The 12,714-nt window shown below is 46.1% G+C and overlaps 1 protein-coding gene across 3 annotated transcripts in view; it reads left to right on the plus strand.

Annotated features, from left to right (window-relative positions):
• Positions 1 to 10,909, plus strand: part of ARHGAP32 (Rho GTPase activating protein 32) — a 168,781-nt gene extending 157,872 nt beyond the window's left edge. The window contains exons 19-22 of one of the 3 annotated variants that reach the window (XM_065881482.1): positions 2,296 to 2,367; positions 4,209 to 5,084; positions 5,764 to 6,737; positions 7,995 to 10,909. In XM_065881482.1, coding sequence (XP_065737554.1) covers positions 2,296 to 2,367; positions 4,209 to 5,084; positions 5,764 to 6,737; positions 7,995 to 10,247 — 4,175 coding nt within the window. In that variant the 3' untranslated portion in view covers positions 10,248 to 10,909. The remainder of the gene's footprint in view (positions 1 to 2,295; positions 2,368 to 4,208; positions 5,085 to 5,763; positions 6,738 to 7,994) is intronic. The other 2 variants (XM_065881481.1, XM_065881483.1) reach the window with 2 other exon arrangements.
• The last annotated feature ends 1,805 nt before the right edge of the window (positions 10,910 to 12,714 follow it).

Genomic DNA, 12,714 nt, shown 5'->3' on the forward strand with positions numbered 1-12,714 from the left:
AGATGAGGAAGTAAAGTAAAAAGGCTGTAAGTTTTGCATATATCACCTGGAATGGCCAGCCTCGGGGAGGGGACGTGTTAATTCCTTCTTTCTTGCAGCCATCCCCAGGTGGACAGGGTCCGGATGTTTCCCTGAACAAAGGCACTTTGGTTTAACCTTCAGGCAGAGGAGCAGGGTTCCCCGAGGCAGGCCATTACGTATAGACAGTATCCTTTTAGTGAACCAAAGCAGCGGAGAGCAAAGGTTAAAGTGAAAGAAACAGATCCAACATGTAGTCCCGGTTTGTCTCTTCCCTGTTACACCTTCAGTATATAACATGATCGGGTTTGGGTTTAAGAAAGATGACTTTGGCAACAGCATAGGGAATATATGGGAAGAAGACAAGACCTGGAGACTGGACAGTAAATCAGGAGACACTTCAAATTGTGCAGGCAAGAAACGATGAGTGTCTGGAATAAGCAGTGGCCATGGGAGTGGGAAATAGATCGGAGAAGTGTTCAGGAAGCTGAATCTACGGGGTGGGTGACCAAATGGTGGTGAAAAACGAGAAAGATAATTTTCAGGTTTTGATTAAATGGTAAGGGAGTTGGTAGTGCCATTATGCCTGTAGGGAACAGTAGGTTGGGGAAGAAAAATAATGTAATTTTGGACATAGTGAGTTGGACCTGCCCAAGAGGTGATTAATAGTATAGATCTGGCATTCAATAAAGGGGTTTAATCTAACTAGAAATGCAGATTTGAAAGTCATCAGCAAACCAAGGGTGAAAACCCTAGGGATGTATTCTATGGCCAAAGGAGAGCCCGTTGAGTGAGGGAAGCGAGTTGGGGCCTGTTGAGTTGGGAGGCGAGTTGAGTTGGGAAGCGAGTCCTGGAGAAAAGCAGTGTTTAGAGGGTGGAGAAGGCAGAGCTGTCATGAAAGGAGAGTGAGAACAAACGGTGCCTAGGCAGGGAACAAGAGCTGGGCGCCAGCAGCGGAAGTCAGGGAGGAAGGGCTTACAAGGAAGTGTCAGCAGCCTTGAGCACTGCCAAGAGGCTGAAAGAGGATGAGGATGTTTAACAAAGAAGATTCAACATGTGTAATTAATTAAATGACCTGTGTTAATTTCCTAGGGCTGCCCTAACAAATTGCCACATATTGAGTGGATAAAAACAACAGGAATTTGTTTCCTCACAGTTCTGGAGGCTAAAAACTGAAATCAGGGTGTCAGCAGGGCCATGTTCCCTCTGAAGGATCCAAAGAATCCTTCCTGGCCTCTTCCAGCTTCTGGGGACACCTGGTATTCCTTGGCTTGCGGTGCTTCCACTCCAGTCCTGCCTCCATCTTCACGTGGCTTTTGCTCTGTCTCTCTGCATCTTTTCTTCTTAAAAGGATACCAGTCATTGGATTTAGGGCTCACCCTAAATCCAGCTTTGTTGCTGAAATATCGGCTTCCCTGTGCACCGATGCCGAACAGAAATATGGAGACAGAGATTTTGGAGGAAGAGAGAGATGGCTTTATTTTTCTGCCAGGCAGAAGGGAAGACACAGCAGGCTAGTGCCTCAAGAGCTGTGCCCCCCTGTCCTGGGGAATTACAGGGGTTCTTATAGGTGGAACTCCCAAGGATAAGTGATAGGATCAAAGTGGTGAAGGTCTTGCATTCTTCTTCTTCTTCCAGTATTTTAAACCAGTCACTGCTGGCGTCAGGCAGCCTGTTAATTGGGTCCGTTGGTCTCTGGCTTATCAGCCTGCGACCTTCTTTCTGAAATGTAAACAGCTACAAGGGGTGATTTGCTACAAGAGAACGCAGCAGAGAGTAAATGCCAGGTGCAGGGTACAGTTCATATGGAATCAGAGAGTAAATTCGCTTTGTGAAGGACATGTCTAGCTACAAGTATTTGTTAGTAGTAACAGCTAAAGAATAACCAGGATCGCTTAACTCTTTCAGGGCTGTTTATGCTGTTTCCCCAGCCTGTTCATTGTTGCTTATTTTTCTTGTTTATCAGAAAAGTCTCATTTCTATTTTCACTGCAACAGTATGAGATCATCTCAAGACATACTGATCTTTAGGAAATATAAAAGCAAGTTTTAAAACTCATCTCTATTCTCAAGTTCATAATCCTTTAGAAAAGATTTTTCACATAGGAAACCACTTGAGAACGGTACAACACATTATAAAATACAATGCAAAACTGAATATGGTTGCAAAAATATAATTACTCTTGGAAGTTAAATATATGCACAGAAAGCACTGTTCCCTTTCAGTACATATGTAACGGTGAATAAAGCCTGACACTGTTTGGTTTCGACTCTTCAGGTGGCAGGGCAGAAGGGACCTTGCGCTCAGCTAAGAGTGAGGAGTCTCTCTCTTCTCTCCACGCAGCCGAAGGTAAGACTAAAGCATCAGTTGTTTTATTCTAGAATATATTTCATAAAAGGACACACAATTAAGTATATTTTATAAGTACATGCTTAATAAATAGGCTATAGACTATGATTTCCTAAAAATACTAGAATCTGTTGATATTTAGTGTTGTCCATTGATGTTTTAATATGGTAAGTCTTTAATTTCTTCACTTTTGACATGATTGCTATTCAATTTACATAAAAATAGGTGAGTGTTTTAAGTTAACCATTTATATTTATTAAGGCCCAGTGGGAAATGGTGTTAATAGTATTTCTTTAAATTTCACAATGAGAGCACAATGTTTGTTACAAAGTGTAAAATTAAGCAGTTTTGATGTTTAGACCAGTAGTCTTTTGTCTTGCAAATTTAACCTGAGGTTAAATCTCATACATCACTTTGGTTAGAGGTAGCCCTCATTATCTGAGGATGATTAGTACCAGGAGAAGGCAACTTAAAGTGAATCTGCTTAAAATGGGGACCAAAATTTTATGGTAAATAGTACAAAAAGATTTGATTGCAACTTGAAGAACAAAACTTAAAACTTTTGAAAATAACTTTTTAGCTTCCGTTTAGGATAAATCGGGTTATAGTTGCAACTCTGTACTAATTTTTAGAATGAACAAAGATTACTTCCATGTTGACTTGGAGGGAGGTAGAACTTTTTTGACAAAACCATGTAGTTTAGCAAATAGGACATCCTCCACGTCGTGTTTGGCTTGTGCAGCAGTATGATAAAAAAAAAAGGCACTTGTTGCAAAAATAATCAAGAGCTGCATTGATGTATCCCACGGACTTTTCTTAATCCATTGATATTGAAATTGTGCTCTTTTGAAGTTTCCTGGGGTGTCTTCCTTCTGGTCAACCTTCTCATCCTCATTTATAACTTCTAACTGCCAGGTCCTCATTGACCAATGGCTCTGCTTGTGATTCAACAAATCCTCGCATTTCACTCCAGTTGGGTGTCTGACATCTTACTGGTTTTCCAAGATTTTCCATTTCACTGAAGTCAAGAGACTGGTTCACAAAAACAATGCAGTGGGCTGGGTAGGTGCTTGTATTAAGCAGCAAATAATATTTGAGTAGGGATTAGTTTTATAAGTGGTCAGCACGCTAGCGGATGTGTTTGTGTTAAGACAGTGCCTCCTTATAGTACATTTTCACTATGGCAGTTCTAGTCATTGTAATAGAATAACGAGACAGAGGACTTCTTCTACCAGTTAGACGTTTAGCAGTATCATAAAATCAGGTAATACTCTACCACTCTTAAGGCCTCTCCTTGAGAAACTTAAAGCCTGTTCTTGTTAAAGAAAAAAAAAATTATTTTTAAGTATTTGAAAGGAATCCTTTACTAAATATATGTAAACACTTTTTTTTTTGAGAAGTTCAATTTTGTAGTAATTTGGGTATGAGGATTTTTCCTCAGAAAAACAAACAGAAAACCCTTTTTGCTATTGTATATCCAAAGTACCATTTAAAGTGGTTAGTTCTACCTCACAAATCATGTGTGAGGTCAGTGATAAAATCAGACAAAAAGAAATGAAAAACTTGGGCAAAGTCACAAGAGTCAGTGTTGGGCTAGTAATAGAATCTAAGAGTTTTGAGTCCTTTTTCCTATTGAAACCATCAAATGCATTCTTCCTCTGATTGTATCAGATGTGTTTGTTACTTAGCATTTGCTTTGGGAGTTCCATCTGTGTGCCCCAAGAGACAATTATGTTTTCTTACTCTATATGGTATGTTTCTGCTGTACGGAGTAGATGATTTCTCACGGCACCGTGTATCCTATGACATTCATACTGTGATATTGTATCCATTTTTACCAGGTGATTCCAAGCTGTTCCGACCCAGAAGACCCAGATCTAGCAGTGATGCCCTGAGTGCCTCTTTTAATGGAGAGATGCTGGGGAACCGCTGTAATTCCTACGATAATCTGCCTCACAACAATGGAAGTGAGGAGGAAGTAGGGCTGCTGCACATTCCGGCTCTCGTGTCTCCTCATTCAGCTGAGGATGTTGATCTGAGCCCACCAGACATCGGGGTAGCCAGCCTGGATTTTGATCCGATGTCATTTCAGTGCAGTCCTCCTAAGGCCGAATCAGAATGTCTGGAGAGCGGGGCTTCCTTTTTAGACTCATTGGGATACTCCAAGGATAAACAGGGTACCAACAGAAAGGACACAGAAGCAGGTGGTAGCCAGTCTCAGACTCCAGGAAGCACTGCAAGTTCTGAACCTGTCTCACCTCTTCAGGAGAAACTGAGTCCATTCTTTACCCTGGACTTGAGCCCAACTGAAGAGAAATCATCTAAGCCAGCCTCGTTCACTGAAAAGGTCGTCTATGCTTTCTCTCCAAAGATTGGACGGAAATTAAGCAAATCCCCCTCTCTGAACATATCTGAGCCAATTTCAGTGACCCTTCCCGCTCGGGTGTCGGAAGTCATCGGTACCGTCGCAAACACAGCAGCCCAGAACGCACCTTCTCCAGCTTGGAACAAAAGTGGCGAAGAAAGTGATGTCATAAATAGATCCCCCACCCAGGTAGTAAAGATAAAAGCAAACGAGAGAGAGGCCCAGGAAGGGTGTGAGTCTGAAGTCCAGCCCCTGGACCAGGTGGCTGCTGCAGACGCAGACCCGCCAGGGAAGGAGGAGCCTGCCTCAAGCAGTCAGAGTAAGGCTGTACCTTCTGGACAGACTCAGACAGGTACCATTTGTTTTCCTCCATTCTTTCTTTAAGCTAAGAGGGATCTTCAATCCCGTGTGCCAACTGTGCCTTTTAAGAGAAATTTACTCCACAGCTAGCCTTTAATCAAACAGAATGTTTTTCTAGGTGGTGCTGATGGTTCAAAGCCCTAAATTAAAATCAATCAAACAGAAAATCCCCCAAAGGGCCAGTGGTCCTGCTTCAAACCTTCATAAAGTCCCCTTGGACAGTCAGAATTCCTGGATAATTTTTGCACAACTTCGTAGCTCTTGATTCTGTTTTCTCTTCTGATAAAATACCTAAATTATAGCCTTACAAGTTAACCAGCCAGCCTACACCGTCAAATATAAAAACTATTCTTAATGACAATCTGCAAGCGCTTGAAGCTTGTTTTTTAAGCAATCTTTTCTGAGCCAGGTGAGGGACCTGCTTCACCCCCCATCTCTGTAGCAATCCAAGAGGAGATTGCAATCTTAAACACTCTTTTGTTTTAGTTTTCCTTCTGAACCAGATGTGTTTTCTACAGCATTTGCATGTGGGATAGAAGATCGTGGATTGCCATTTTGAAATATGGAAGGCACCCATTTTTTTAGTGATGAAATGGGGAGTGTTTGGCTTTCCGTATAGGATAACACAAGCTACCTTTTCACTTTCATTTTTTTTCCCAATTTCCCACCAGGAGCAGATACCCATGACCCCCCTCAGGATTCCGTTCCTGTAAGTTCAGTCTCTCTTATCCCACCACCACCGCCTCCGAAAAATGCTGCCCGCCTGTTGGCGCTGGCCTTAGCTGAGTCTGCACAGCAAGCCTCGACCCAGTCGTTGAAGAGACCGGGCGCTTCCCAGGCTGCTTGTACCCATTATGGAGACACAGCAGTGGCTGCGACTGAAGAGAAACTGCCTACTGCCTACTCTAGTGCTACCTTAGATAAAGCCTATTTCCAAACCGATAGGCCAGCTGAGCAGTTCCACCTCCAGACCAAGGCCTCCGGAAACTGTGACCAGCCAGCACCGGATATGGCAGCTACTGGGGTTTATACCCATTCCAGCGCCACTGAATCTGGGGAGCAACGACACCCAGCAGACATACCAGGCAATCAGCCGCCTCGAATCTGTTTATCTGGGGACCCAGAAAAAGCCAGAGTCACTTCAGTTCCCTTAATAGATTCTGAGTCTGATGATCACATAAGTTTCCCTGAAGACCAGTCTGTGAAGACCAGTATGCCGACTGTCTCCTTTGTGGGCCAGGATCAGCTTCGTTTCTACAGTGGAGACCAGCCTCCTTCTTATCTTGGTGCAAGTGTGGATAAGCCCCTTCACCCTTCAGAACTTGCAGACACAGCTCCCGCACCTTCTAATTTGCCTAGGGACAAAATCTACCCTCCTTCTGGGTCCCCTGAAGAGAATACCAGCACAGTCCCCGTGGCTTACATGACCACTGCTCCAGCAGCAGCTGACTTGAGCGCCAGAGAAGCCAACTGGGATGTGGTCGAACAGCCCAGCGCAGCAGGGTTCACCGCTGCCACCCTCCAGCGCGGTCACAGAACTAATCGTCCCCTCCCCCCGCCTCCTTCCCAGAGACCCTCAGAGCAGCTCCCAGTCCTGGGGCAGGTACAAGCCGCAGCCAGTATAGGACTAAACAGCGCCCACAAGGTAAGAAGGGGGGAAGTCAGTGAGATGAAATGTGTATTTTTCCGAAGGTATGTCACTCTCCAGCAGGGTGTGTTGTTACCTTAAGTGAGATCTGACATCTGCCTTTAAGTCCTGTGGCAGGTTTCCATGAAACATTTCCCAGTTGAGGTTGGGATCTGCCTTTATTGTGATGCTAGTTTTCCTCTGAAAAAGGAGTGGTTACTCGATGGCTCTAGTTTAACGATACCTGCTCCCTTTAGTTCCTAAGCATGTAGGTAGTTTTTTCATGGAGATACGAAGAGATTGTGAACAAACGAGTCAAGCTGGGCCTTAGGTGTCAGGGTTGCAGGGTTTTCCCGGCTCCATCACTGATTCATTGTGGCTCTGGGCAAGTCGTCCAACCATCTCTGCCAGTTACTCACATCTGCACTACCAAAGCGCTGTATTCTCAGGACATTTGAAAGACTTTCTGCCTTACAGACTTTTTAGCAATATCAGAGATGACAGTGTCTTAGGACTTGTTATTTTCTCAACATTAACCAGCAGATTGTTCTATAGTTAAGCACCTGTTTTGATGAGAGAATGTTACACGCAGAATGATAAGGGTTTTTGTGGCCACCTTGAACTAAAAGGACTTCATACCTAGTCTTCTGTGCGGGGTGCTCCTTCTAGTGGCTGCTTCTCAAGGGGAGAGTGTTTGCAGCCCTGCAGTGAGGACCACGTTTGGCTTCTAATGCCGCAGACCGGCTGGAGCACAAGGAGGGAGGGAGAGACAGGGACTGTTGGATGCCACCTAGACAAGTCCCTTTCTGTCCTTCCCTGGACTGGGGGCTAAAAACTGTCCACTGGGCAGCCGTGAGTCACTTTAAAAACCTCTCCAGATAGAACCAATGCTTCTTGTTTAACAGAATGTTCTTGGTGTTGAGACTGAGCTGCATAGACAGGGTGTATGTTTTTAAGCCTGGTGGTTATTTGGCTAAACTTCTGTTCGGTCTGCACAGTAAGACAGTGTCATGGGCCACCTCATCTCACGTTAAAAACCTATCATAAATGAGAACAGCTCTCCAAAGATGGGATGGCTGCTACACCAGATGGCCACACAGGCCTTCTTTCTGTGGCGGTGGGGACAGGTCGGTCTCTGTCCTGTGCAGTGTATCCGCACAGCTTGGGAAATTTCAAGCTGCTGCCCCAATGGCCTCAACTTGTGAGTTTAATAGCGTTTGATTCCATAGAGGGGAGCAGAAAAGACAAACTCACACTGTTATCATCTTTCAATAGGTTCAAGGAGTAGTTCTGGCTCCAGAGAGGCCGCCTGAACCCAGAGCCCTGGGTGACCCCACGCCTGTCCTGGCCGGTGACGGTGGGGCCGCCGCGCAGTGTCCCGCCTCTGCGCCCGCCCCCCAGCCCAGCCTTCCCGAAAAGGTGCGGGAAGGTGCCAGGGCCCCCCCACTGCACCTGCGCGGCGAGCCCGTCCCCGTGCACTCCTCCTGTGGCTTCCCTACCCCGGGGCCCCCCACCAGGACCATGGAGAGTAAAATCGCCGCTGCCATCCACTCCAGCTGCCCAGACACGTCCAGCAGCTCCGGGCACCACACCTTTGTCACGACTTCCTCAGCCTCCGTGGAGGACGTTTTGCCTTTCCCAGTCCCTGTCCCACAAGCCAAGCATGCCTCTCAGAAAACTGCCTATTCCACCTTTGCTAGGCCTGACGTCACCACTGATCCCTTTGGTCCAGAAAACTGTTTGCATTTCAGTATGACTCCAAGCTGCCAGCACCGCCCCCAGAGCGTCCCCCCTCATCACGGCAAAGTGGCGCAGCAGCAAGCGTACGGCTCCAGATCAGAGCCGCCAGCCTCCATGGGTCCTCGCTACAACACGTACGTGGCCCCGGGAAGAAACGTGTCTGGACACCACCCGAAGCCATGCGGCCCGGCCGAATACGTGTCCTCTCTGAGCTCCTCCGTTAGGGGCAGCTGTTACTCCGAAGAAATGCCCCTGTACCCCACCATCCGCAGGGTGCAGTCTCTCCACACCCCTCCGTCGTCCATGATTCGCTCTGTCCCCATTTCGAGGACAGAGGTGCCCCCAGATGATGAACCAGCCTACTGCCCAAGACCCCTGTACCAGTATAAGCCATATCAGTCCTCCCAGGCCCGCTCAGATTATCACGTGACTCAGCTCCAGCCTTACTTTGAGAATGGCCGGGTGCACTACCGCTACAGCCCCTATTCCAGCTCTGGTTCCTATTACAGCCCAGACGGGGCCCTGTGTGACGTGGATGCCTACAGCACAGTGCAGTTGAGGCCCCTTCACCGCCTGCCCAACCGCGACTTGGCTTTCTACAACCCTAGGCTGCAAGGAAAGAACGTGTACGGCTACACTGCTTTGCCTTCACGTCCCCGGGCCAACGTGACTGGCTCGTTCTCTGCGAATGACCACAGTGTAGTCAACGTGCCTCCAGTCACCGAGGTAAAGCACACTTACACCTCATGGGACTTTGAGGACATGGAAAAATACCGCCTGCAGTCCATCCGGAGGGAGAGCCGTGCGCGGCAGAAGGTGAAAGGGCCTGTTATGTCCCAGTATGACAACATGACCCCCGTGGTGCAAGATGACTTGGGTGGGATCTATGTCATCCACCTGCGGAGTAAATCAGATCCTGGGAAAACTGGACTTCTCTCGGTGGCAGAAGGAAAGGAGGGGCGGCACCCAGCCAAGGCCCTCAGTCCCGAGGGAGATGACCGCCTCTATAGGAAGCATCTGGAGCCAGAGTTCGACAGAGCCCACCACCATGGAGGACACGGCAGTGGGCAGTCAGAGAAGCCGACCCTCCCTCAGAAGCAAAGTAGCCTCAGGAACCGGAAGCTGCATGACATGGGTTGTAGTCTCCCTGAGCACAGGGCACATCAGGAAGCAAGCCATAGGCAATTGTGTGAATCAAAAAACGGGCCACCTTACCTACAGGGAGCCGGCCAGTTAGATTATGGGCCCAAAGGGATTCCGGACACTTCTGAGCCAGTCAGCTACCATAACTCTGGAGGGAAATATATTCCATCAGGGCAGGAGTCTCTAAGACTGAACCACAAAGAGGTGAGGCTCCCCAAGGAGCTGGAGAGGCCTCGGGCTAGGCAGATTGCAGCCCCAGAGAAACACTCCAGAGACTGCTGCAAGGAGGGGGAACACCTCGCGCAGGCAGCAGTCCCACCCCCTAAGCCAGAGAGGAGTCACAGCCTGAAGCTCCACCATACCCAGAACGTGGAGAGGGACCCCGGCGTGCTGTACCAGTACCAAACACACGGCAGGCGCCAGGGCAGTGGGACTGTCGGGCCCCAGTACGATAACCTGGAGGGCTACCACTCCCCGCCCCAGCACCAGCGAGGAGGCTTCGGAGCAGCGGCGATGGGCACGTATGTGCCCCCCAGCTTTCCCTACCCACAGAACAGGACATACGCTACAGCTCTGGGGCAGGGCGCCTTCCTGCCCACAGAGCTGTCCTTGCAGCATTCTGAGACACACGTCCATGCGGAATGAGCCCCGGGAGCAATAGAGTTGAAGCAGCCTCTGCTGGACAGTGGACTGTTCTATTTTTTTCAGTAACCAAAAAAAAAAAAAAAAAAAAAAAAAAGGCTACAGAACCCCCGACCACATTTTAAAAATAAGAAGAAAAATAAATCACCATCTTTTTCCCCCTTCCCTGCTTCATCACCACCTCTTCCATCTACAAACTGTCATTTTTGTCATTTAAAGATCTGAAAGATTGTACAGCACTGTGTTGAAAATCTCATAAAGAAATTTGTTACAGACCATACTTGCCATATATAAGGGCTGATTTGTAAGAGCCTGAGGACTGCCTTTAACTGAATTTGAGTTTGACTTCGTCCTTCCTAGCATATTCTGTGTCCTTCAGAGCCTGATGCCCACTTCCCTGAAGGTCTTTGTGTGTCCTGTCTGTTCCCACTTGCTTTCCCAGTAGCCATGTCTTGCCTAGAGGGACACCCGTTTTTCTAACTTCATTCCCCCTGTCTTAGAAGGGGCTGTGTGTTATATTAGAGTGGAGAAAAACTTCTCCTTGATCCTTCACATACGTCTATTGGACATTTAGAAAATTATAACAAAAAAAAGGAATTAAGACTTTAAGTATTTAATAACCATCACAAAATGTCAGACCACTTAGATCCAGGCTGAACTGTGCTTGTCACACCCTTCCATAGCTGCTCCTCGCAGCGCAGCGGGCAGACGCCTCTCACTGCAGAGGGATTTGTAAGCTAGAATTAAAGAACCTTCTTAGCTGGAAGTCAGTGACCTTTGTTAGTACCAGAAAACGACATCAGTGGTTCTAAGCTGCTGCCTGCCTTCAGTTCTTTGTTTTTATTCGCAGTAATATTTGGTAAATTGTGATCCTAGTGAAATATTTCACACCATTTGTTTTTCCTAAAGCAACTTTTGTTTTTCATTTAAAAAAAAAAGCGTGGTTTGACTGGATAAACACATAATTTATCATGATTACAAATTTACATGTTAATTTGTTTTTTAAACCAGGTGTCCTGGGAATTCTTAAAGTAGCTACAGGTTATCTGTTAGTAAACTGAGCGTTCCTGCAATAACCACTTAGCACAGCCCGTTTCACCTGCTGGAATTCTGGGCAGTGACCGTTTACACCCTGAGGAATGAACGTACTGTTTCTTCCCTCTGTCCTCGTGCGATCACAGTCTCACTGTAATTGCCATCCACACCAGCATTTCAGGTATAGTCCTTACAACGCTGGAGACATGTTAAACATGTTCGTACCCAGGGCTTTCTTTTGAAAGTTGCATTCCATTTTCTCAACCCACCTCACCACGTATGCCAGACTAGAAGGCAGTCCTGTATTTATAAAACGAGTTGAGATTGTCATGTCATTCCATAGCTCTTTATAATACTTGATTTTTATACATTCACATGTTTTAAATGCTCAGTTTGTAGAAGATACTAGGAGAATTTCATTCCATTTACTGGATGGTTGCTGCTCTGGCTTTTTAAAACTTGGAATTAGCTTTTATTTAGAGCAAAGAAAAATCTTTTAAGAGGCTAAATTCATGCTGCTATTATTGCTGTGAAATTGTATAAAGATTAGGATTCATGCCAGTTTTTTTTTAAATCTAAAATATCATGTGATTGCATTTTAAGGGTTTATATTTAGAAAAAAATAAAGTTTGAAGAGCAACACATTTATCTATATGTGGAAATATGCTGTAAGGTTTTCTTTCGTTCCCCCAGAATCGATCAGAGAGATTCAATGAAGATCATGGTAGAAGTCCTAAAATTATGGAAAAGGTCTGCAGAAATTCAGACCTCTAGATGAAAAGTGCAGACCCACCTGGTATATAGTCACAGTGTTAGGGAACCTGATAGGATACTTCCACTTAGCACACACACACATCAAGAGCTCTGTGCAGGTATTGGCTCTCTGGTGAATATGCGGCACTAATGTTTTTTCAGCCACAGCCATCTTTTTGTCAGTAGGCAATCCATTGTCCCCCTGAGATAATACAAGCCCTGTAAGCTCTCACCAACAGCAGGGAGACTAGGAAGCGGAGCTGGTGTGACCTGGGGATACAGATGGCTTTAGGAACTGAGAGCCTAGAAGGATGTGGCTGAAGGTGTCCAGTTTTAACGTTTGTGGGTTTGTCACACACATTATTTACTCCTGAAACGAAGGTCTATTTTATAAATACTAAGGTTAATTCTTGAAGGGGGTTACTTTATTAAAGTGCTATGGGTTTAGAAATGTCAGGTTAATATTTTGAATACAGAATAACGACTCAAATTCCTGGTGTAAGTGTGAAACACAAACTTTAGGTAAAATCTACAGTTGCTGCACTTGGTGTAGGTACAGCCTTAACTCTGGGTTCAGTTATTTGAAGGACTTTGCCAGTATCCTTCCCTTTCTCATATTGTGGGTAGACGGCAGGTCACTGTGACCCGGTTACCTCAGTATAATTCACCTTGTGTGTGACTG

The sequence above is a fragment of the Phocoena phocoena genome, chromosome 8 (assembly GCF_963924675.1).
Source record: "Phocoena phocoena chromosome 8, mPhoPho1.1, whole genome shotgun sequence".
NCBI lineage: Eukaryota > Metazoa > Chordata > Mammalia > Artiodactyla > Phocoenidae > Phocoena > Phocoena phocoena.